Genomic DNA, 26,760 nt, shown 5'->3' with positions numbered 1-26,760 from the left:
CTACCTGCCGCTCCCGCCTCCCCCGCTAGAGGGAGACTACCTGCCGCTCCCGCCTCCCCCGCTAGAGGGAGACTACCTGCTGCTCCCGCCTCCACCGCTAGAGGGAGACTACCTGCCGCTCCCGTCTCCACCGCTAGAGGGAGACTACCTGCCGCTCCCGCCTCCACCGCTAGAGGGAGACTACCTGCCGCTCCCGCCTCCACCGCTAGAGGGAGACTACCTGCCGCTCCTGCCTCCCCCTCTAGAGGGAGACTACCTGCCGCTCCCGCGCGAGAGGGAGAAGCCCCGCTGCGTCCCGCGCGAGAGGGAGAAGTCCCGCGCGAGAGGGAGAAGCCCCGCTCGAGAGAGAGAAGCAACAGATAAGGGGGAGGAGGTGAGAAGCACAGCTCCACCACAGCCCCAACCACCAGCCCCACAAACTAGTCCGGCGCTGTTGGATGCGGTCCCTTGCCGGAATGCCTGGACCTCCCTCCACTTGACCTTGCTCCCAGGTCGCAGGACTGCCAGGCACAGTTGCTTGCCTGGTCCCTTACTCCGCTCCCCCTGGAGCTGCAGATGTCACGTCGTAGGAGTCAAACGTTGCATGCACTCCCCCTTCCTCCCACTTTTACCGCTGCGGTCACCCTGGTCAAGCCGCCTGAGTTTCTCCTCGCCGGTTTGCGGTCCCTTGCTGGAAGCGCCGGAGAGACCAGCCCATCCTCAAGCCCGCCCACAGGAAAGGACAAAAAATTACATTTTGGACTTGAGGGTGGGTGGTTATGTTTTGGAGGGGGAGGTGGCCTTGGTAGTGTAAAAATGTTTGTTTTGTGGCAGGGACATGGTGAAAAGCCTCCCTGCCAAGCTGATTGTTTTTGTTTAATTTAATTGTATTGTTTAATTGTATTATTATTTGTTAATTGTTTTGGCAGTTGGCCTTGTTATTGTAAATTAAGGCCAAATATAAAAGGAGAGCAGTCAGTCTGCTAGAGGCTGCTGCTGTGTGAAGAGCCTGGATGGATGTCGTATACTGAAAAGGGTACTGTGTATAGCTTAGACCTGTGTTTAGTTTATATACGTCTGTGTAAAAGTGTTTTATATGTTTTGTATGCCAGGTAAACAGCTTAGCTGTCCTGCAAGTTAGTCAGGGACCTGCTTATGTTTAGTAAGTGCTCATCAGAGCTAGATGTTTTTGTTTGTTTTGCTTTGTTTTGTTTTGTTTAAAATTAAAAGTGAGCAATAAAGCACTGATAATCAAGTTCTATTTCTGGGTTAGGTTTTTATAGGGGCACGAACCCAAAAATAAGGCCATCTCTGTTACAATATGTATACACACACACACATACACACACAGTAGTGTTCAAAAGTTTGGAAACAAATGTTTTACAGTAAGTCTAGGGGTGGGGATTGTATTGCCCATTTTCTCACTCAGACCCCTTACTTACTAAATACCCTGGTATCTCCTGAATAGATCATCATCTCCTCTTTAAAAAATATACTAAATATTTTAATGAGCTGTAAATCATTTGTTGTTTCTAAACTTTTGAACACTACTGTGTATTCTTATATACTATGGTTGGCTGAACTTCCCTTCCATGCTTTTTTTTTTTTTTTTAATAATTTAGTCGTTGCCAATTAGTTTTTTATTATTTTCTCCCCAATTTGAAATGCCTAATTATTTTATTATGCTCAGCTCACCGCTACCACCCCTGCGCTGACTCGGGAGAGGCGAAGATGAACACACGCTGTCCTCCGAAGCGTGTGCTGTCAGCCACCCGCTTCTTCACACTCTGTAGACTCACCGTGCAGCCGCCTCAGAGCTACAGCGTCGGAGGACAACGCAGCTCTGGGCAGCTTACAGGCAAGCCCGCAGGCACCCGGCCAGACTACAGGGGTCGCTGGTGCGCGGTGAGCCGAGGACACCCTGGCCGACCTAACCCTCCCACCCCCCGGGCGACGCTAGGCCAATTGTGTGCCCCCCCCGGGAGCTCCCGTCCACGGTCGGCTGTGGAATAGCCAGGATATAGAGCGCATCCTGCACTCTAGCGAGTGCTTTTACTGGATGCACCACTCGGGAGCCCCCTTCCATGCTTTTTAACGTACAGATTATATCCTGCTTAAGAAATAGTTTGCCTATGTTGCTTAGTTAATCATCTTTTTTCATCATGCAGGAGGAGAGGCTGAAGAAGGAACTGAGGGTGAAGCTTGAGATGGCGAAATTTCTTCAGGACACTATTGAGGAGATCGCACTTCGCAACAAGGCAGCCAAAGGGGATGTGACAGAGGAGTTCTCCACATTCTTTCAGAAGGTAAAGATGTACCGGAGTACCTGTAGCCTGTGAACAGAGGCAGTGCTTGCTGGACAACACTGTATTCAAGACTGATGCACTGTGCTTATTCAAACGTGCTTATAAAGGTCATTATGAAGATATAATGTGATTTATTTGCTTTCCCAGATCAGGAATTCTGGAGAAAGGCCCAGCAACGAGGAGATCATGCGCTTCTCCAAGCTGTTTGAGGATGAGCTGACACTGGACAACCTGACCCGGCCACAACTGGTCGCCCTGTGCAAGCTGCTGGAGCTGCAGTCCATCGGGACCAACAACTTCCTGCGCTTCCAGATCATCATGAAGCTCCGTGCCATCCGGGCCGATGACAAGGTGAGCCGCCCAAAACAGTTAAACTCTCAATAGTGCTGAGTTCAGAAACACAAAAAAGAAACTTAATAAGTTCAGTGACAAATGTTTTCACGAGAAGTCTTTTTCAATGTCTCAAATGTTGGAATGGTTTGTGATTCACTTCTTTACTGTATACCATTCTGGAGTATGGATAGATAGATAAAGTCTATTCATGGTATCATTTAAGTGGGAGTGGGTGTTTGCTAATTATCTCATTAATAGAAGATGTTCTGAAATCGGGCAATTTGATTGGCTGAGTATCTTCATGATTTGTAATGTAACCCAAGAACTGGAGTACTCCACGTACATCCATCACCTGATTCTAAGGAAAACAGCTGCCTTGGTTGTAGCAGTGAGAGCAAATGGAATTCCATATTCATTCATCCAAAATCCAAGTCGATGGCATCAAGCCTGCTTTTTAACGCCTCTGCTGTTCCTCAGTAAAGGCTAAAGCTGTGTTTGGTTTGGCTTGCAGCTGATTGCCGAGGAGGGGGTAGACAGCCTGAATGTGAACGAGGTGCAGTCGGCATGTCGGGTGCGAGGGATGAGGGCACTGGGCGTGACGGAGGAGCGTCTCCGGGAGCAGCTCAAGCAGGTGAGACAACCGGCCGCACCTCCATATAGAGTGCAGCCAGCCACAGAGGAGGGGAAGGCAAGGTAGGACAGACCAAGCCTGCAAGTGGTTTATATGAACCTTTTCCTTAAGGTGCTGTAACCTGATTTTAAGGGTATTAGAAACCCAAATGGTAAGCTCTATCTTTTAAAAATAGCAATTACATGCAAGACCTTGTTTACTGGTTCTCATTGCACTAAAACTCTGATTTAGTAGACATTACTTTGGTAGCTGACCTTGTCTTTTATGGTCAGTGCCTGTATCTACAATAATTAATTCTGATTAGAATAACTGGATGTCGGTTGATCCTGAAGGTAACTAACAAGATAACACAGGCATGTGCATTGCATTCTCCCCGTGTAATCCTCTGGTCTTGGTGTTTCCAGTGGCTGGAGTTGCACCTGAACCAGCAGATCCCCACCTCTCTGCTGCTGTTGTCCAGGGCCATGTACCTGCCGGACACTCTGTCCCCAGCTGACCAGCTCAAGACCACCTTGCAGACCCTCCCCGAGATTGTGGTACGTGTCTGTTTCCTGTTTTACAACCAGGTAATGCAGCTTCCACTTAAAGGTTTGAAATCAGCATATCTATCTATCGATCTATCGACTGTGTCTCCTATAGGTAGGACAAAAAAGATCAGGCTACAGGTACTAGATAAGATAAGTAGATAAATAGTCTTGAGCCAGTCGATAGACTCCGGCTCTGCAGTGTTCAGCTTGGATAGACCTCCAAGAAGATCAGCACGTTCAGGTTGTGTACCGGGAGTACCTTTCCGGGGAAACAAAAACTACAACCACCGAACCCAATCTGCCTGATCCCGTTTACTGTGGAAATATGCGATCTGAACAATAAAACCGAACCAGGAAATAACGTAGTTAGCACTTTTTGATGATTCCTGAAGTGGTATTTTCTTGTTTCCAGGCGAAGGAAGCCCAGGTGAAGGTGGCGGAGGTGGAGTGCTACAAGGTGGACAACAAGACCAAGCTGGAGGCCACGCTGCAGGAGGAGGAAGCTATCAGGAAGGAGAACAAGGAGCGCGAGATGGAGAGGCTGACTGATGCTGCTGAGAAGGCGAAGGAGGTCCTGCAGGTGGCAGCCAGGGTAAGAAGGCATCATCTTAACTGCAGGGAGCTGGTGGGGGAGCAACCCTACCTGCTCATTCATATACATCTGGGGGCAGAGCCGTGCTTCCTCTGTGATCCAGGATCGAAACAAACCGGCCTTTACATTGGAAAATGAGTGAAGACTGTATCCATTAACAAAAAGCATTTAAAATAAAATCTACAAATCTGTATTTTTTTTTTTAATGATTAAGATTGTGATTTGAGAAAGTCTAAAACTAACTGTTACACAGTTACATACAGTACCGTTTAATACGTACAGTTTAATACATACAGTACCGTTTAATACATACAGTACCGTTTAATATGTACAGTTTAATACATACAGTACCGTTTAATATGTACAGTTTAATAAATACAGTACCGTTTAATACATACAGTTTAATACATACAGTACCGTTTAATATGTAGTTTAATACATACAGTACTGTTTAATATGTAGTTTAATACATACAGTACCGTTTAATATGTACAGTTTAATACATACAGTACTGTTTAATACGTACAGTTTAATACATACAGTACCGTTTAATACGTACAGTTTAATACATACAGTACCGTTTATGTACAGTTTTCCTGTTTCACTGGTAGACAAACAGTTGCTGTTTACTTTTATTTGTCTGTTTTTGTTGGCACAGTCGTTGTACAGTATACAAAGTTTTTACAATTTTAATTCCATTTAGCAAAAATGTAAATTTGTAAAATGGTACTACTTAATACATTGTATGGCCCACAGGGGCGTGTTTCGTAAATAATATTAAACTCCCATTCTTTAAGCTTTCTTGTATTGTTGATATTTATCTGTATTTATGTATTTATTTGACAGGGATAAATATTTAAGGTACTTTAGAATTGTGTTTGCAGCGTACTTCGTTTATAAAGTACTGATGTCCATTGTCCCTTGGAGTCTGTTATAAGTGGAGTGCACCTGTAATTGTTACTACAGCGTGTCCTGCGGCACACGTAATGACAGTAGCTGCTGGGTTCAGCAGTGTTGCACAGGAACAAGAGGCTGCTTTGGTTGTGATTGCTTGCAGTTCTCTACCACAGCATCTTGATGCTGTTTTGGTGACAGGTTTTGCTGTAATTTGGTACTGGTGGACCCGTACTGGTATCGAGATCACCAACCCGCTCTGTTCCCAACCCGGTGCCGAACCGGGACCGAGGTTACTGCACTGGTACCATACTGACCTGGTGCTAAAGTCACCAAACCAGTTCCGACCCAATACCTTACCGACCCGGTGGTACAGTCACCGAACTGGTACCACCCGGTTCCGACCCGCTACCGACCGGTGCTTACATTCTGGTCCGGTACCAAGCCGGTCTTGTTCGGGTCTTGAACAGCCCCTTTGCTGTCTTTTAAGCAGACTGAGGCAGCACCTGTACTTTGTTACTGTACACTGCATCATGCTAGGGTTTTATCCTTGCGACACATGCAAGGCCAGTCTGCTTGTTGAAGACAAGCACAGCAGATGCTTTTCCTGACTGGGGCCAGAGCACGCAAAGGAGGCATTGGTGAACTGCAGTTTTTCTGCGAGTTTTGTGCACTATTCTCCAAGCGCATGTTGGAGAAACGTCTCTCCTGCAGCTCTACAGAGCGCTCTGCGTCCTATTCCTGTCAAGTGCTCTTGCCCATCACCCTCTGGTAGAGAGTTCGACGGACGACGCACCCGGGAAAGTAGCCCACGTAGGAATCTGTCTTCATGGTCTTCCTCATCCTCCTCTGCCTCTCCTTCTCCTTCCCCGAGGAAAAAGAGTCGCCATTCCAAGCGATCGGCAGACTCGGAGCAGATGGAGAAGCTCAGGGCAGCAGTTTCCCACCAAGGAACGGTGCTCGCAGAGTTACTGCATGAACGTTCGGTGCCGCCTGTCCTCGTGGGGTCCCAGGGGCTAAGAGCGCAAATTGGCAGCAGGATGACGTGCTCTCTCTCGCTGCCTCTGAGGTTGTGGAGTCAGACAGCACATCCCCCTGCGGTTAAGCTCTCCCTATCGGATTCTACCACTGATCAAGAGGGCCACTGCAGTCTTGCAAGTGCCCTGGCCTACAGAAGGTGCGACAAGGCAGTCCATCAATTGCCACATTGGTACAGGCGCTTAATTTAGCGCTCCTGTCTAAGGACGCTGTCTGCCCCAACAAACAGTGCCCGGTCTCGGAGGTGATCCTCAAGCATGCCTAGTCTAGCATGGCTTGGCAATTTTTAATAGTATTCAGGTAGCCTACCAGTCCTATTTTAGCTGAGGTCCCTCTCTGACAGCCACAGGCCCTCACCACAACAGCTGGATGAGCTGTGCCTGGTAAATAAGAACCTGCTCCGTCTGTCAAAACTGAACGGGCGGGCAGGCAGCTTTGGCTTTCCATGCACACGTGCCAGACTGGGACAAAGCATCGCTGTTGGATGCCCCTATAACACCAGCGCATACCTTTAGTCCCACGGTGGACGAGATGCCGCAGCCCTCTCACCGTGGGTGGGAATCCACGAAGGAGCTGGTACCCTTGCTTCCCAAGCGACCAGCCCCAGTGTGCAAACCAGTGGCAATCTGGCACCCTTGGCTCCAGCAGCCTCAAAGATCAGCACAGCCAGCTGTGCCCGCTGCCAGAGGTGATATGCAGAACCGGCCCAATGCTGCTCCACGCGGAGCCCTCAATAGGCTCCGCTGCCCGGCATAGTGACAGAAGCCTCAGGCCAAGACACAAGCTGTGCAGTAGCCCTAGGTGTTTGCTGCCACAGGCCCAGGGCCTCTTTTCAGGGAGCCATCTGGAGTATTGGCGTGACTACAACATCAGTCACAGACCCGGAAGACACTGTTGTGGTATCTCAGGAGGTAGCAGCTCTGCTGTAAAAACAGGCTATTCACATGATAGACCCCCTGTGGTTGGAGGAAGGGTTCTACTCCAGGTACTTTCTAGTTCCCAGGCGGGATGGTGGCCTCAGACCGATCCTCTACCTCAGACCGGTCAACCTGTATCTGAGCCAAAGGAGGTTAAAAATGTTGACAGTGCACAGCTGTTGCAGTCAATCAGGCCAGGCGACTGGTTCACCATGGTGGACCTCAAATACACCTGTTTCCACATTCCCCTATAACCAGGGCACAGGCAGTACCTGTGGTTTGCCTTTCAGGGAACAGCATACGAGTTCCAGGTCTTGCCATTTGGCCTTTCTTTAGCTCCTGGTGCCTTTTTTCAAAGTGCATGGAGACTATCTTGGTCCCATTGAGACTCTCAAAGGCAGGTCATTTGTGCCCAATCTCCAGCATAGGCAGACACCCACACAAAACTTGTCACCGGCCACCTTCAACGGTTGGGCCTTATGGTGAATCATGTGAAGAGCCAGCTCATGCCTACTCAGACATCCTATCTAGACGTGTGCTTGGACTCCATGTCCATGCTGTCCACTCTATCGGACAGCAGAGTGCAGAGTATAGCCGCTTGTTTAGAGATATTTCAGCTCAACAGAGAGCTCATGGTAGTGACGTTCCAGAAACATCTGGGCTTGATGGCAGCAGCTTCTCAGACTCTACCTTTGAGTCTCCTGCGCATGCGCCCTCCACTGGTCTGGTTCAACAGCAGGGTTTTTCAGCAGGGTTTTTGAACCACGACCGCCTATTGAGAGTGTCTCGCTACTGTCTAAAGGCACTTTCTTGGTGGAAACAGCCTGCCCATCTCCGCCTCGGCGTAGCACTGGGCAGTGTCGCCAGAAGGGATTTCATCACCAAGGATGTGTCCAGTTTGGGCTGGGGTGCGCAACGTGTGTGGAACCCCCCTTGGCAGGGTCTCCACATCAATGTTTTGGAGCTGCAGGCAAGTGAATATGGAGGAGTCTGTTTGTCCATCCATCCATCCATATGTCACACTTGCATTTTTACATGTGCAAACTGTGGATGTAGCTTGTGGTGATCTGCTTAAACATACATTCTCTTTTAATGTTTAGGTCCCAAATAGCCTAAAGCCTCCTTGTAAGACTTCACTGGGATAAAGCGGTCAAGCTTGACTTTGTCTTCCTGTATTGAAGACGGCGTGCTCTTGCTGTGTGTTGACGAGATATTGTTTGCATACACAGAAAGAAGTAGAGACTGCGGTGAACATGGAGGCAGCAGCTGTCAATGTTAAGAAAAGCCAGATCGCCATGGATACGGAGCAGGAGCTTGCCACCGTCAACCTGGAGAGCCATTCGGAGACCTTGAAGGACACGGCTCCAGTCTTGGAAGGGATTAAGGTGGGTGTGGCAAAGTGGTAACGACGTGCAGGTGAATGCAATGCAGAATAATCACACAGACAACGTTGGTACAGGTGCAAGGGTGTTTATTTAATTTAATAAATGTCCAGAGCCTTAAGGTAAACCTGCAAATAATAATAGTGCTGGAAGTGATACAGCGGCGTGTATCACTTCTATTTCTAATCCACGGGTTTGACCCGTAACCCCAAAAGTCCTGTTCAGACACCCACACAAAACACAAACACAAAGACAGTGCGTGATTCAAGTGCTAATGGTGCAAACAAAAGACAGTTCCTGTAGTGGAAAAAGGTGAGTGGTGAAGTCCGGGTTTCTCGCTGGCCTGCGGCTGCAGCTCCGGATCGTGCTCAGTAATCTTTAGTGAAACAACACACAAGACACACAGTGTTAAGACACAGACACGAAACACTCACGGTTTATTTTCACAAGACAGGCTCCTTCTCGGTTAGTTAACTTAACCATATGCAAAGGAACAGATCACTCAAGCCATGCCCCCTATTTATACCCTCGCCCATGACCCCGAGGTTAACGAGCGCATCCGCTCCTCCAGTCCTCGGATGCCACGCCGCTTACCGTCTGGGTCACTGAGCTCGGGTGCCATAGCTCCGCCCCTTTCCGAACTGACCGACTTCCATCTACCCTACGGAATAAATTGTCGTGCCATTTCATTAAGGGTACTCTGTTCCTCTTGCACCATGCCCTCACAGGTCGAGAGGGACAAGACTATTGGATAGCAATTTCATTCATTCCAGGTTTTAATACAATCTTGATTACCTACAGGGTACAGGTAACAAGCTCAGATGTTGTCAATCTGCTATGCAATGGTTTTCATCACTGTAATAACAGCGTAGTACATCCTAACATACGTGTTTCTGTACAGTAAATCTAATAATTGAACCTGCTTTAAAGGTGTAATGCACCATATGGTTTTAAGAATAGTTTTTAAATGGCATGTTTTTGTTTTTTTGTTTTTTTTTAAGCCCATGTTGACAGTTTTACATTTCTAAGAATTTCCTCTAATGGTATCTGTACAGTGTAAACGCCTATCTTGAGGAGGGAAGGAAGTGGAAAGATAAAAATAAGTACACCCCACCCTTTAAGCTAGAACATATTAATCTGTTCACCTGCTGTAACATGCAAGCCCTTCTTTTGCCTTCTTTCTTTCACATGCAATTCTTTGCTTTCTTTCATGCTGCAACAATTTGCTTTCTTTTTCCATGCTGCGCAGTTTGAGAAATGGCAGAAATTTCTTTGTGTCCAGGTTAGACACATGCTTTGTATTGTGCTGTCCATCTACAGTATGTGCTACTCTGTCTCACACAATGTATTCTGTTGGTAATGCCCTTCATAACTTGAGTGTTGGTCTATGCAGCTGGTTGCTTGTGGTACACATCATATATGTGCGCCTTCTGTTTAAGCACTTGCAGTGCAACCAACCAACCCTTTCTAGTTGTGATATATTAATATTTCAGAGTACACAGAAAACAGTGCCCTATTGTTTTTAACTCCTTTATAATGTGTAGTCGGGAGCCATAGTTAAGAGGCTATTTGTGTTCCGCCTACTAGTGTTAGTGTAATGGCAAATGGGAGCCATAACCGTACTGCCTTGTGACCTGTTCCACAGTTTAAAGGGGTGCTTTATAAAGGGGGAGCACTGTATTATAAATGTAGGGGTGTCCTGGAAAAACGTTAACCCGCAATTGAACTTGCTTTAGATTTCCTTGCTTCTTTTTAAAATGAAATGCAGCTTTATGATTTTTTCCACCGTATGAGGCATATTGTAAAAACTAAAAAAAACAGGGATTTTAAATATGTTTTCTTGTGCCAGTAAATGCACCACAGGGCCATTCTGTGACAAATCACCCAACAGGTTACACCCTACCAACTCCAAACATTTCGTTTGAGTCCGATGCCATGAGTAAATGAATAACACAAAGGTCACATCTGTCAATGAGATCTTGATTCTGAAACTTGTAGCCTCTTGAGGTAGACTAAGTGAGGCTCGGGCATGTAGCACTGCAAAGAATGTTGCCATGGGATACCCAACATTTGTCATCCTTCTCTGAACAGCGATACTGCTGCAATTTCCCACCAGGGTGCATGAATTGGATATAAAAGTCCCCAAAGTCCTCAGAGTCATTTTCAGTCATACCCTTACAATACGTATCTGCATAGATGACAGAAACAAAACTTCCTCTTGGATATAAAACTGCATCTTCTTCCTCAGCTTTGGATTCATCAGAGCCATCCCAGGAGACACTTGAAGCTTCTGATTCACTTATGGAGAGGAAAGACTTGAGTCTGGGAATAGGGATGAATTTATATAGGTGTTTTAGTGCTCTTTATGGTTAATGCAGACTTGGACTTAAGTGTTCAGCATTGGCCATGATGTCTTTTGCGGGTGCAAAGATCAAGGTTATACTGTTGAAGGCAGTCTTGCAGAAGTAATACATGTCTTCAGGGCTTACAATCTAGCCATCAGTGGGATGCTGCAAGCTTGTTTTTTCAGTCTTATATTTGATTTGTCATGGAATGACCCAATAGTGAAAAAGAATAATATATATATATATATATATATATATATATATATATATATATATATATATATATATATATATATATAAATCTGCTTTTGAAAAACATTTTTATTGTTAGCATTGCTGATTGGTTTCAGCTTAGCAGAAAGTGCAATTTAATTTGTTGCCAACATCTCCAGTTAGCCAGAATTCATCTCAAAACCACACTTCCTTTTAAAGATGAAATGTGGCATTCACAGATTGACTTTGGAAACGTGTAATTTTAAAACTTCAATTTCCTCCTTTTAAAATCTTAGATTGTTTACAGAAGCAGTCTTTCATGCTTTCTTCTTTTCTGTGGCAGATTAACAGATCTTTCAGAAATACCACGGCGTCATTAAAACTGGGTCTAACTAAGCTGGCTGGCTATTAAAAACATTCCTCTGGAAACTTTCCTACTAAATGCCAGTTAGTTTCATGCTGAAAATACATGATGTACTTAACATAGTTTACTCTGTCACACACAGTACCCTGTGAGTGACAGACAACCATTTGGGTGTGCACACATTGAAAAACACCTTCATTTTAATGATATGCACTGAATTAGCCTACTGCAGTTACAGTATATATAAAAACAGGCATGTACAAATGTGCAGTTTTGAAAGAAACACGTTTCCGTAGCTGATTGATCTCAAAACTTTGGAAATTGAGTGGTAATTTTATTTAAGAAGGTTTGAATAAAATATATATATTTTATATAGCAGTATAATCGCTGATATATCCCCTTAGAATCTTTGTAAACACATCACAAAAACAAATCGCACAAGATCACTCCATCTCTATGACTACATTGACCGGCAAAATCGGGCAGTGATGTCATTAGCCGTAGATTTGGGGCTCTGACAACAGTGCCCAGTCATTGACGTCATTGGCCGATTTTGGACTTTGGCCATAACATATATATATATATATATATATATATATATATATATATATATATATATATATATATATTCTAAGTTTTATATTCTAAATTAACCATTTGCTATGACTGTGTTCAGCGGTCATCGCCAATCATCATTTGGATTGGAAATAAAATTACCACACTTCGAAATAACAATCTCTTCTACCATCTCGTAAAGCAGACTCCACAGCCTAGACCCTAACATGTGAGAATCCGTTTCCAGCGTGCATATGAGCATTACTTGAGGATGCCCATCAGGTAGTGTGTGTGAATGTGTATGTATCACGAGCCTGGGCTTTGTTTGGCAGGGAGAGGAGATAACCAAAGAGGAGATTGACATGCTGAGTGATGCCTGCACTAAACTGAAGGAGCAGAAGAAGCTGCTGACCAAAGAGAAGGAGGAGCTGGAGGAGCTGAAGGATGACGTCCAGGAGTACAATGAGGTAACCAGCTCCTGGAGAGAGCACTGGAGCTGGGGGGATGACTCTCCTTAACCCAATACACAGAGGACGACATTTTCCACTATGGGCAAATTCCTCACTCCATAGCAAATGTATGAAGTGGCCAATTTGCCCACAGTGCAAAACCGGGCCCAGAGAAAAAGAATAATACATGAGAGGAGTGTAGCGTAGCAGAACTCAAAGGATGCAAAATAACAATTCACTACAATAGAGAAAAGAGAAATTCACAAAAAAAACAAGTAAAAAACATTTACAAAGAAATCAAGCAAAATATGGTATTAGCTAGACGTGGGCACCTAATTGGTCTGTTTCAAGTGTAGGCCTCATATCATCTAAGGCAAGGCAAATTAAAAAGGTAAGCAGTTACTTATTGCTAGAGTCTGACAAGTGGGACCATTCGTTTTCCTAGAACAGGTTGTATCTGCACAGCTGCTCTCTGTCCAGCACTTAGCCCCTTTTCAATTTCTTCAAAATCCATTCAAACCCACTACAATGAAGAGGACATTTACCGCTGGCTTTACAGACCTCAATTGGCAATAATCTTGGACTAGCTTCCCTAAAATAACATCAGTGTCCAAAATGATTGCTGATTGGGGCGTGTAAAACCAGCCAGGTTTAATCTTTTAAACTAGGCAGGGTTCTTTATTCAGTCAATGTACTGGTTCCAAATATGAAACCGTCCTACAGAAATCTTTATGTAATTGTGTTAGTTATATTAATCTGTCAACAAATATGAATTAAACATAATTTATGTGAGCGAAGGCAAGCCATACATACATATTTTATTATATTTGGATGGCGATTTTTCTTTCAAAAATGGCTCCCAACAAAAGCATACAAGGCATCCCATAACCTGATACACTGCGGCATGCATTCAACAATATTCTAGCACACACAACACTAATGCCTTTTGACAGACAATTTAGAGAGCTGTGCCAAATAGAGCAGAGATTGAATCTGACAGTACCTGCCAATACATTTTTCCTACCAGCATTGCCATACAAACTGTATTAAAATGCGCCTTTGCGCTTGCTTTCAAAGTTCATGTCGTCCTCACTGCACGCTTTCTCCCCGGTGCAGGATTTGGAGGAGATCAAGAAGGAGCTGTCGAAGACTGGGCAGGAAGAAACCGTGCAGGAGTCCAAAGCCAGCAAGAGGCTGACGAAGAGGGTGAACCGCATGATCGGCCGGATCGGCAAGATCATCTCCGAGCTGGAGACGGACACAAAGTTGCTGGACGGACAGCTGGACAGCAAGACCACGCCGTCCACTGGGTAAGCTTGGTGTTTCTGAGGTTATTGTGCGCCCAGGGATAATAACTTTCCAAATTCAACTGCACACCATCTTGGTGATAAGACAGCAGGGTCGAGACAATTGATCTTAAACGCTAGGGGATCCTAATACAGATGTTGTTTAAAACATTAAAAGAAGGGGTCAATAACAGCATCTCGTAACAGTGTGTGTGTGTCTGCCTGTGTCTGCCTGTGTCTGTATTTGTTTTTCAAAATAAGTCAAATGACAGATTTGTTCCTAATTTTAATATTTAAAAGGCAACAGTATTTTTTATCTGCCACCATTTTTATACCAATTGAATAGACCCCAGAAAAATGTGTTTGCAAATCATGCTGCATGCCTTTAACCCTTTCACTATGGTCCCGCTAGAAATCGGTTTAAACAACCGTTGGTTGCTTACCAAATGACTGACATCTCCAGAGGCTCCAACAACCAATCAGGGATGGTTTTATATACTTTCAAAATTAAAGTAACATAGACAGAAAGCTAGATGAGCGAGTTGTTGTGTGTGGGTTTTTTTAATTTATTTATTTTTTCCTGTCGGGAGATTCGGCGATCACAAGTACAAGCTTACCAGACATCATACTAAATCATTCAAAATGTTTATAAACCCAAAAATAAATTACCAAAATATTAACTGTAGTGAAATATTCATAATCATATTCATTCTCCAATCAAAATGCATTTCACTAAAGCCCCAGGCTTTACCTTTTATTATGAGGGGCAGCATTTCAGTATCTTAGGGTTTCATTTTTGATTACCGTATATACTATGATTTTAAAGCGCAGAAGTGTTAAAGGGACTAGGAGCTCTTAAAATAAACAAATAAACAAAGAAATGAAAGAAGTTATTTACAAACCGCTAACCAAGATCATGCAACAGTCTCTTGACACAGGGGTTGTACCGACAGACTGGAAAATCGCAAACGTAATACCGATCCACAAAAAGGGAGACAAAACCGAACCAGGTAACTACAGACCAATAAGCCTGACTTCTATTATATGTAAACTTATGGAAACTATAATAAGATCTAAAATGGAAAATTACCTATATGGTAACAATATCCTCTGAGACAGTCAGCATGGTTTTAGGAAAGGGAGATCGTGTCTAACCTGCTTGACTTTTTTGAGGATGCAACATTGACAATGGATAATTGCAAAGCATACAACATGGTTTATTTAGATTTCCAGAAAGCTTTTGACAAAGTCCCGCATAAAAGATTAATTCTCAAACTGAACGCAGTAGGGATTCAAGGAAATGCATGCACATGGATTAGGGAGTGGTTAACATGTAGAAAACAGAAAGTACTGATTAGAGGAGAAACCTCAAAATGGAGTGAGGTAACCAGTGGTGTACCACAGGGATCAGTATTAGGTCCTCTGCTATTCCTAATCTACATTAATGATTTAGATTCTGGTATAGTAAGCAAACTTGTTAAATTTGCAGACGACACAAAAATAGGAGGAGTGGCAAACACTGTTGCAGCAGCAAAGGTAATTCAAAATGATCTAGACAGCATTCAGAACTGGGCAGACACATGGCAAATGAAATTGAATAGAGAAAAGTGTAAAGTATTGCATGCAGGCAATAAAAATGTGCATTATCAATATCATATGGGAGATACTGAAATTGAAGAAGGGAACTATGAAAAAGACCTAGGAGTTTATGTTGACTCAGAAATGTCTTCATCTAGACAATGTGGGGAAGCTATAAAAATGGCCAACAAGATGCTCGGATATATTGTGAGAAGTGTTGAATTGAAATCAAGGGAAGTAATGTTAAAACTTTACAATGCATTAGTAAGACCTCACCTAGAATATTGTGTTCAGTTCTGGTCACCTAGTTACAAAAAGGTGTTGCTGCTCTAGAAAGAGTGCAAAGAAGAACAACCAGAATTATCCCGGGTTTAAAAGGCATGTCGTATGCAGACAGGCTAAAAGAATTGAATCTATTCAGTCTTGAACAAAGAAGACTACGCAGCGATCTGATTCAAACATTCAAAATCCTAAAAGGTATAGACAATGTCGACCCAGGGGACTTTTTGACCTGAAAAAAGAAACAAGGACCAGGGGTCACAAATGGAGTTTAGATAAAGGGGCATCCAGAACAGAAAATAGGAGGCACTTTATTACACAGAGAATTGTGAGGTTCTGGAACCAACTCCCCAGTAATGTTGTTGAAGCTGATACCCTCGGATCCTTCAAGAAGCTGCCTGATGAGATTCTGGGATCAATAAGCTACTAACAACCAAACGAGCAAGATGGGCTGAATGGCCTCCTGTCGTTTGTAAACTTTCTTATGTTCTTATGTTCTTATGTTCTGCCTCTGTTATGCTAAAGTTATTTAAAACTGGATAGGAACAGGTTGACATGTGGGGCATGTTGTCCGTATCCTCCTTTGTAAAAACTTGTGAAAAGTAATCATTTAATATATTTGCTATTTTTTTCTCTTCGTCTATGATTTTGCCATTTGAATCTCTTTTATTATTATTATTATTTATTTCTTAGCAGACGCCCTTATCCAGGGCGACTTACAATCGCAAGCAAATACATTCAAGTGTTACAATACAAGTAATACAATAGAGCAAGAAATACAATATTTTTTGTTCAAGTGTGACAAACCACAATTCAATAATACAGCAGATAATAGTGATAGTTACATCAGGATATGATTAAGTACAAAATACTACAGGTTAAACACTTGGCAGATTACAATATTCTGAAGTACAGGATTAAATGCAGTAAAATAGGGGGCAGATAAGAGCAAATTAAAGCACATTTAAATGAAGGGTGATACTGTCCCAGGATACAACAGAGGAGTTCTACAGGTGCTGTTTGAAGAGGTGAGTCTTAAGGAGGCGCCGGAATGTGGTCAGGGACTGGGCAGTCCTGACATCTGTAGGAAGGTCGTTCCACCACTGCGGAGCAAGGGTGGAGAAGGAGCGGGCTCGGGAGGCAGGGGAGCGTAGCGGAGGTAGAGCCAGTCTTCTAGTGCAGGCGGAGCGGAGAGGTCGAGTGGGGGTGTAGGGAGAGATGAGGGTCTAGAGGTAGCTGGGTGCAGTCTGGTCAAGGCATCTGTAGGCTAGTACAAGAGTCTTGAACTGGATGCGAGCGGTGATCGGGAGCCAGTGGAGCGAGCGGAGTAGTGGAGTAGCATGGGCGAAGCGAGGCAGAGAGAACACCAGGCGGGCAGCAGAGTTCTGGATGAGCTGGAGCGGACGGGTGGCGGACGCAGGGAGGCCAGCCAGGAGGGAGTTGCAGTAGTCTAGGCGGGAGAGTACCAGGGCCTGGACCAGGAGCTGGTAGACTCTTAGACATTTAACCTCCTCTTTGGATGTTCTCTTGCTGTTATAATATTGGAAAAACGTTTTGGAATTGGTTTTAGACCCCTTAGCAATATTCATTTCTATCTCTCTCTTGGCCTTTCTAACTTCCTTTTTGACTTGCGTTTGCAGTTCCAAGCACTCTTTCTGTGTACTTTTGTTTTTGGCCATTTTGTTTTGATTTAGATTTGTCTACTTTTGGAATGTAATTGTTTTCTTTTTCTGTGGATGTTTTCTCTGATTGTTTACTCCAATCTACTTCTGTTACTCTCTGTTTCATATCTTCATAGTTTGCCTAAAATCATAAATCTTTGCTTTAGTCATTACTTTTTGGGTTTTAAAAATCACTTCAAATGAGACAATGTTGTGGTCTGAGTTTGCCAGTGGTTCTCTGACCTCTGTTTTTAGTTATTCTGTCTTTGTTATTTGAAAAGACTAAACCAAGGCATGCCTCCCCTCTAGTCGGTGCCTTGACAAATTGTGTTAGGAAGCAGTCATTTGTCATTTCCACCATTTCAATTTCATCTGTCGTGCTCCCCACCAGGTTTTCCCATTTTATACGGGGGAAGTTGAAATCCCCCATTAGTATGGCTTCTCCTTTGCTACACACATTTCTTATGTCATTGTATAACAGATTATTTTGCTCTGTATCTGAATTTGGCGGTCTATAGCATACCCCTGTCATTATGCCCTTTTGAATTTTTGTCCATTATTCTGACCCATATTGATTCTGCGTTGTTTTCTTTGTCCAGATTTAACACCTGGGATTCAAGACTATTTTTTTTATGTATAGCGCTACCCCTCCGCCTCTTCTGTCCTGCCTGTCTTTCCTATACAGTGTGTACCCACTAATATTATATTCGTCTCTCTCGGATAACCAAGTTTCTGTAACACCTATTGCATTGTAGTTACTTGTTAGTGCAGTAGCTTCAAGTTCTAACATTTTGATTCTGAGACTTCTAGCATTTAGATAAATAAATACATTTAACCCTTTGCGGTCCATTTATTCAGCGCGTCTCAGGCTCGTCAGGTCCATCTTATTTTCACACACGCAGTTTATTTTAGATGCGCTGTTTTAAAAGTATTTTTTTTCACAGTAAAACAGGTTTAAAAGGCACTGCATATTAACAGGACACTCAGTACTGCATCTCCAGCCCCGCCCCACCCCTTGTTCGCTATATTTTTCACATACCACTTAATAATTGTACATACCGATAAATCATCTCATGATCACGTGTTTTATTACCAAACTCCTCAATAATGCGATCCAAGTCATTATTTTATTACTATAACATCTAAAAAAAGATCTGCAAATGTCTGTGTTATGCTTTGAACGCTGGATGCAGAAGCAGCTGTCTTGTTTGTTTATGTCTGTGTTATCTATGTGGTGTCGGGGCTATCTGTATTCATGAGATACGCCCCCCCCCCCTTTTTTTTCCAGCTTCTCTCGGCTCCTATCGGTCTCACTCGGCCATTGAATGATTTTCCCGGCTTTTTACGGAGAAAAAATGACTAGAGACCTGTTATTTACATCTTTTTGATGATGTCGGACAGGGTCCAACATTGGACCGGAAAGGGAAAATTGCAATGTCGGACCAGGTCCGACATAGGACCGCAAAGGGTTAATAGCTATCTTATAAACAATTTGGTGTAAAATGAAAACCAGACATGGTATTTATAAAATTATTTCTGATCCTAGTTCCTGAGAGTTGTGGCTACCACTTATATGTTTACAGTAAATTACACTTATGAAGACATATAGGAAAATGAATTTTAGTACATTTTAAAACCTTTATTTTTTACATTCAAACTAGGTAATCGTAGGGTATATTTCATCATAGATTGAAGACGTTATTCCCTTAATAATCTTCTGAGGTATAATATGGTTTGCTTTCGGTAGATATTTGTCCTGATACACAAGCCGAAAGTCACGTTATGTCAGTCACACCTGAAACAGGTAGAATGTTCACCAGAGCCGAAGGGTTAAACTAATGGGATTCAATGCGGAGATTTAATGATGATCAATTTCTGAACTGAGGCTGCAATACTTGTTCACTAGGTGTTCCTCAGAAAGGCAGTGAAAGGCCTTTATGGATAGCCTCTTATTCGGTTGCTGGTAAAAACAGCCCCATCTGGTGGAATTAATTTAAACAATGTAAAAAAAAAAAAAAAGTTGAGTTGCTGTATTGGATGTCTGTGAAATGTCATGTTTTGTGCACTGTAAAGTAAAATGGTGGTGGAGTCCTTTTGTTTATTTTCTTAAGCTAACCCAGTGGTTAACATGGGGTCCCAGTATTTTCAAATTGACAGTCACAATTTAACACTTCTTTACTCCAGACACACGGAGAAGCACAGTGTGTGAATAAGTACAATAAAAAGACATGATTTGTGGATCAAGCAAATATACCAAAATTAAGTGGTTCACAGATGATGTAATGATGTGCAATGTTGATTTGTAATTTCTGCCTTGCCAACAATCATCTGACTGTACATTATTATTATTATTATTATTATTATTATTATTATTATTATTATTATTATTATTATTATTATTATTGTTATTGTTATTATTATTGTTATTATTATTGTTATTATTATTGTTATTATTATTAATTTAACTGATAAATCATTTCCAAAAATAGACATGGCAACATTTATTTACTAGTATAAGATGTAATGGTAAGGCTAAAATGGCCTTTGTTCAGTGAATTTGTAGAGAGCACGAGGCCGCTAAGCTTCAGTCAAGGCCAAAGTATTGTAATGTCTTGTGTAATTTTGCCTAGGATTCGTATATAAAGCCAATTATTGTCCACAGAAAGAAAAACACAGTTTAACTTAACTATTTATTTGTTCAGAAAATGCTTTATTTTTGTAAACTAGCAGCCTAGATTTGAGCCTGCGAGGACATAGCTCCCTGCGCTGAAGCCAGGCATTAGCTTTTATCACTAATGCACAGGACTGTCTTTGTTCAATTTTAATTAGTCCCCATGGAAATCTGCAGTAAAATTTCCTAAAATCTGTGAAGATAACAAATATATATTCTGCAGCAATTACTTTTGAATTAAAAATAGCATTAATGAGTATTAAATCAGAACAATAACATTTCAACTTTTAAATGTAAGCTTTATGTAATGGAACATTCAATCAGTGCAAAATAGTCTTTAAAAGCTACACATTTTAAGTGCAGTTTGAAAAACTAAATAAGTTACTTTGGTAAGTAAAGTTGACATTTCAAATCGCTGTTTCACCTAGCACAGGGGTCGGCAACCTTTTTGTGGAGAGAGCCAGACAATGGAAATTTAGAGCAAGCGGTCTGCAAAGAGCCAATTATAAACACACAATTTATGTACTTTAAAGTGCAAAAAAAAAAAAAATGTAAATGGTTATTGTATTTGCAGTGCGCTTCTTTAATGTGACTTTTGCTCCTGCATCGTTTCCCTATTTTCTAAGCGGTTCATAGCTCATGAGGTTTAGCTTCATGCAAGCATTCAGGCTTTCTTCTGTTAATCTTGACCACACATTGTTTTTGATGTGATTCAAGTGGGAGAATGCCTGTTCACACATATAGGTGGAGCCAAACATAGTTAAGCAAGCAAAACTGACATTCTGCATTGTACCGTGCGCAAGTGGAAGTTCATTCCAAGTTTGCAGAATGAGGTTATCTTGTCAAGATAAAAGATGCACATTGAAACAGACATGCTAAGGTAACAGCCCAAATCAAGATAAATACATGATTCAAAAATTCGGCTTTAAATAAATAACCAAAATAACCCACAGTGTGAAAAAACTGGCAGGCATGAAATAAACCTGTGAAAAGGTTTGAAACTGTTTTGGGACCCCAGCATGGAGGCCTTTGCATGTTCCTCGTCGCTCACCACCATTTTACTTACTGTTCTACAAAGTAACCGTTTCCCTTATGCAGCTTGTACTTCTCCTTTAGTGAGAACCTCATCAGTATCAACGAGCTGATTGATGTGATGAGACAGATCCAGAACATCCCGGAACACAAACTGCAATGCATCGCAGAGACTCTGGACGAAAACAAGGACGGCAAGATCGACATTGATGACGTCATCAAGGTAAACGCTGCATCTGGGCTGGGGAGCAACGGTGCACTTCTGGACTGTAGGAATTAAGTAGCTTTGCATATTCTCTTTTGTGTTGTCAAAACCACTCAATTGCATAAAGTAACATTTGAAGCTATTCTTTAGTCTTACAATAACCTCAAAGCATTGTGGTACGAATTGTAGTGGAATGTGGGTGTACTGTACAGGGGTTGTGCCCCATGTAACCAGGCGGTGACAGTGACTGTACAGGAACTGTGCCCCATGTAACCAGGCGGTGACTGTGACTGTACAGGAACTGTGCCCCATGTAACCAGGCGGTGACAGTGACTGTACAGGAGTTGTGCCCCATGTAACCAGGCGGTGACTGTGACTGTACAGGAGCTGTGCCCCATGTAACCAGGCGGTGACTGTGACTGTACAGGAGCTGTGCCCCATGTAACCAGGCGGTGACTGTGACTGTACAGGAGCTGTGCCCCATGTAACCAGGTGGTGACCTGTGACTGTACAGGAGCTGTGCCCCATGTAAACAGACGGTGACTGTGACTGTACAGGAGTTGTGCCCCATGTAACCAGGCGGTGACAGTGACTGTACAGGAGCTGTGCCCCATGTAACCAGGCGGTGACAGTGACTGTACAGGAGCTGTGCCCCATGTAACCAGGCAGTGACTGTGACTGTACAGGAGCTGTGCCCCATGTAACCAGGCGGTGACCTGTGACTGTACAGGAGGTGTGCTCCATGTAACCAGACGGTGACCTGTGACTGTACAGGAGTTGTGCCCCATGTAACCAGACGGTGACTGTGACTGTACCTGCAGGTGGTGGAGCTCATAGATAAGGAGGACATTGACATCTCAACGAGCCAGGTGGCTGAGATCATGGTGATGCTGCAGAAGGAGGAGAAGCTGATGGAGAAGGAGAAAGCCAAGGAGAAGGCAGAGAAGGAGCAGGCTGCTGAAGTGCAGAACTGAGGCCGGCTCATCGCTTCATCACCTCCCGCTGCTTCACTCCATTTGCACCAGGGCAGAGATGGAAATGAATATGCTATTAATAATAGCAAGAGGTGCCTCAGCTGCAGATAAGAGTTGGTGCATGAGGGTTTTATAAATATGGTAGCAAACTTTGCTCTGGTGCAAACCAAAATAGGACGATAGCTTTATCAGTTACACACGCACACACAAAAATTGAAAATATTGTTTTAAGGTGGTACGATTTGCCCAATTTTTTTTGTTTGTTTTTATAAAAATGAAAAAGAAAAAACACAAAATGAAAGACTTTACATTGTGAAATTTAAGAACAGAATTAAAAAACGTGAATTGCACACTAAATTATATGACGTCATTCCAGAAGCATGGAATCATGATTTTATTTTATTATAGATATATTTAAATGTGGGTCTCTCATTTAACCATGTATTTAATAATGATGATGATAATAATAATATTGAATGTGGAGATCTTAAACATGCTAATGTTTTATATACAAACTGAGAAATGAGAGACAGGAAAAACGTTAATGGCATTATTAAATATACCAATGTAAGTAAATAAACTATAATGAAACACTTTGATGAATGGGATCAACCAAGATGACTTGGTGCGTTGTTTTGAAATGGGGTATTGCAAGCTGTTGTTGATAGCCATATATATATATATATATATATATATATATATATATATATATAGTATTGATCGCTGAATAGTTGATTTTAAATAGTTGCGTATTTCAACTCATTGGAAGCCTGTGTGTTTTTATTTAAGCTTTTTATGCAATGTTGATATACAAACTTGATATAAAAACTGAAATGCAACTATTTATGGCTTATGTGAAGCAGGAGATTCGGTGCATTGATTGGTTGTTGCTGCTGTGTAAGCTCTTGGTTTAAAGTTTGTGTTTTTTTTTTTTTTTAACGTTAGGAAGACGGAACATGCAGAATCAATTGCAGTTAAGATGAATACAATCAGAATGGATTTGATAGACTAAATATTGCTACTCTTCATTAATTATTTGTACCACCCAATGTAACGCATGAGATTCACTGTTTTATCAGTTGTTACTCGTAATATCAGCTATAAGGAAGAGAACACATCTTGAAAGTAGCTGCTTTTTCATACAGTTTTTTACAGACATTGGGCTTGGTTTTCACTGAGAGCTAATCGCCCACTTCATATATTTGCCTTCAGTCAGCCAGCCCACAGTGGAAATTAATATACGTACATAATCTACAGATATGGAAATTCAAGACATTTTGAAATGATTATTTTTTATTAGGAGTAAATACTTTCATTTTAATTTCCGCCACAGATAATAGTGAATAAAATATCAGACTAAACTAATGTAATGCAGTGTATTTAAAACGGCCCAGATCCATTCTTTTGGTTTCCCAAACTAAAGATAAATAGCTTGAACTGATAAAGTAACATATCTTTCCATTTCGGACCTGAATCTGCTTATACTATAATTTTATATTCACAAATTTTAGTTGGTATATATTCCTCATCAGACCTGCAGTTGTAAATTGTGTTAATCATTGGTGTACTACTTCATAAATGTATGTAGATGTAAAACATCAACTGTAAATGCCTATGTTTAATTGCACTATAAAAATATGTTTAGCTTATATGCATTTTATTTTGACTCGGTGTGAGTGTTGTGTCACAACTGCTTTGTCTTCTCCTGGGTTTTTGGTTTCTGATGGTTTCTCTTTTTACATGCATCTATCCAAGTTGTATATTAGTGTTTATGGACATTTTACTCCTTTAACAGAAGTCTGTTCCTCAGATTCCTGGTCTGCCATTACTTTGTTTTGCTTGGTTTTTAGTGCCCATAACTTGTGGCCCAGTACAATAGTGCCCCAGGCTGTCTCCTCTGAGCCCTGGTTCAAATGGAACTGGTCACAAATGATATAAGGTGGGCGTTACCAGTTTAGTTAACCATGCATAGTAGTCCACGTCACAAAAGCACCACATAACACACTTCCACTTAGTAGAGGCCAAGGACTGTAAAGCAGTGACTGCATTCATCTGTATTGAGGCAGTGGTGGAACGTTATGGGAAAGTTTGTGTAGCACATGTTAGTGGTGCGCCAGTGGTACCATCACCTACAACTGGTGTTGTTTTTACAAAGGTGTACTTTTACAAAGGTGTAATTTTAAAAAGTCTCTTTACCTCTCATAACTTAACATTATCACAAGTCCATTATTTTGAATGTAGTCCTAATTCTTGTAATACAGGACCTGCGTTTTATAGTATGGTTTTATGATTTCAGAGTTAATTTCTATCCGTTTTTGTATTTTTCTAGAAGCATTTTTAATTTTATTAGCACCAAAATAGTAAGCGCTTTTGTTTATTGGCTTATTTGACAGGACAAGGAAGAGTTTGGTAAACAGTGTTTATTTTTATGTTTTTTTTTATTGAAATTGTTATACAAACAAAGAACAATATCTGTCACAACATTCTGCCATCTAAAATGTAATAAATCCACAGTGCACAGCAAACTGCCTGGGAGCTCTCAAATACGGCATAGGCATATGCGCCAAGCAGTAACTGCATTTTAGATGAGACTTAACATGTCACAGATATTGTACTGATTGCGTGAAACAGTGTGGAAATGTTGAACTGGTAGAAAACAGTGTTATTTGTTGCATATCTTGCCCAAGTTGAAACTCTTGGATATTGTCAATCTGTTGCATGTATCTGTTGCTGTTATAATGAATAGTTTGACAACCTGAAGCTGTCTAAACATTGAATTACATGGACAGGGCATACATGCTGTTACAGGGCATACATGCTGTTAGAGCTTTGAGAAACTGCTCTGGTCCTCTTTGTGTTGAATTCTATACACACCACAGTCAACGGTACAGATCAGATAATAAGGGAGCAGGAGGAGGAGGAAGGGATTGCCGAAACGTTTTAATGTTTCCTATTCTCTTGCTCAGATGTTTACTCACCAAGTCTGAAGACCTCCAGTTTGAGGAAACTAAATGGCAATGCAACTGTACTGTAAATTCTATCTATTCAGGTTGATTCATATACAATGCACCATATGAAAAAAAAAACATTGTTACATAACATGTTTTAATTGAGCTTTACCATTGACCTGACACATGGTAATTTGCACGCAACTTTGTAACCACACTACTGTGGACTCTTTTGTGTGCCTTGGAGTTGGCCTGGCTAGATACTTCTCATGGAAGGCCTATGCTGCACTGTGAGCACTTTGCCCATGGTTTGCATTCTGTAGATGGAGTCTTCACATCAGCGCTCTGCTGTATGTGTTCCTGCCGTCGTGACTGCTTGTTAACAGGAAAGTCAAGAAAAAGAGAAATGGCCTGCAATGTTTTCTTTTTCTTCTGGTGCTTTGTTAATAATGTCATGAACCGGATATGTTACAAGCCATTCTAATTTCTCAGGATTTCTTTTCTTTGCTGTGTTGCACATTTATTTAGTTTTTAATGACTGATTTTGAAATTCACTCGGTAGCAGTCACTCCTGTCAGTACTGAATCCTCCTTGGTATACAAGAAGGATAAGAAATATTTTGCTAGACGTTTATTACAGATACCTCTACAATACATACAATTTTTTGTAAGCAGCTCTGTCATGGGAGTTGCCATGACCACAAAGCACACAAGAAAAGTAAGCCCCCCCCCCCCCCCCCCACCAATCTAATAACTCCTTAAAATGTAATAATGCAATTAGATGGACTACACAAATGTATATATGACAGTGTGAGGTGGATATACATTCGCATGGCCAAGAGAATAACTACCTTTGTTTAACCTTGTGAGGAATATGGTACAGCCTGGATGTGACTGGTATTGAGTGGTATTTCTGTCAGACTTGCAGTGTTCTGGCAAGGAAGGCAAAAATAAATTGTAGAAAAAAGACTTAAAGAACAAAAGCAATTAGGAAAATGTTATGCAATGAGGGAAGAGAATGTTTTGGTTAAAATAACGTTTAAAGTCAATGCAAGTCATAGAGTTTAAAAATGAATTAATATAGAAGGAAAAATCTTGCACATAACTAAAACATATAGATAGAGGTATATGTTTTTTATTTTGGGTTTGTTAAACATGATAATTTAAATGATTGTTTGTTTTATCCCCTGTACCTGGATTTTAAAGATGTTTGAATGCCTTCTAGTGAGGTCTCAAGGGTTAAGGGTTGGTCAGCCCTTGATAGTCATCTTGGAAAAGATGACTATCTCTTCTAAAATCCATGGGTTAAAGTGTGTAATAGCTGGAACCAAAGCTGTTAATTGATTTTCAGATGTTTAATAATTCAATAAAAGAATATAAAAATGTAGATTTTTTAAAATTATTATAACTTTTTATTAATCTTAACAGAACATAATGTAATACCAAAAGAGAGAGAATTTGTAAGACTTGTGAGTTTCTTTTCAGCATTAATATACGTAATAGTGTTTTATAGTTATGCATAAAAACGAAATGCAACTAGCAAATACAAACTGCAACATGTTTGGATATGTGACTTCACTGTTATTCAGTGAATTACAAACA

The 26,760-nt window shown here is 41.8% G+C and overlaps 1 protein-coding gene across 2 annotated transcripts in view; it reads left to right on the top strand.

Annotated features, from left to right (window-relative positions):
- LOC117409219 (mitochondrial proton/calcium exchanger protein-like) overlaps nt 1-26,545 on the top strand; it is a 46,116-nt gene extending 19,571 nt beyond the window's left edge. The window contains exons 5-14 of one of the 2 annotated variants that reach the window (XM_034014901.3): nt 2,148-2,285; nt 2,433-2,636; nt 3,130-3,249; nt 3,654-3,785; nt 4,189-4,368; nt 8,447-8,602; nt 12,409-12,543; nt 13,642-13,835; nt 21,099-21,255; nt 22,059-26,545. In XM_034014901.3, coding sequence (XP_033870792.2) covers nt 2,148-2,285; nt 2,433-2,636; nt 3,130-3,249; nt 3,654-3,785; nt 4,189-4,368; nt 8,447-8,602; nt 12,409-12,543; nt 13,642-13,835; nt 21,099-21,255; nt 22,059-22,211 — 1,569 coding nt within the window. In that variant the 3' untranslated portion in view covers nt 22,212-26,545. The remainder of the gene's footprint in view (nt 1-2,147; nt 2,286-2,432; nt 2,637-3,129; nt 3,250-3,653; nt 3,786-4,188; nt 4,369-8,446; nt 8,603-12,408; nt 12,544-13,641; nt 13,836-21,098; nt 21,256-22,058) is intronic. The other variant, XM_034014902.3, reaches the window with a different exon arrangement.
- Nucleotides 26,546-26,760: the final 215 nt, after the last annotated feature.

The sequence above is a fragment of the Acipenser ruthenus genome, chromosome 2 (genome assembly GCF_902713425.1).
Source record: "Acipenser ruthenus chromosome 2, fAciRut3.2 maternal haplotype, whole genome shotgun sequence".
Classification (NCBI taxonomy): Eukaryota; Metazoa; Chordata; class Actinopteri; order Acipenseriformes; family Acipenseridae; genus Acipenser; species Acipenser ruthenus.
This window is presented reverse-complemented; position numbering and strand designations above follow the sequence as displayed.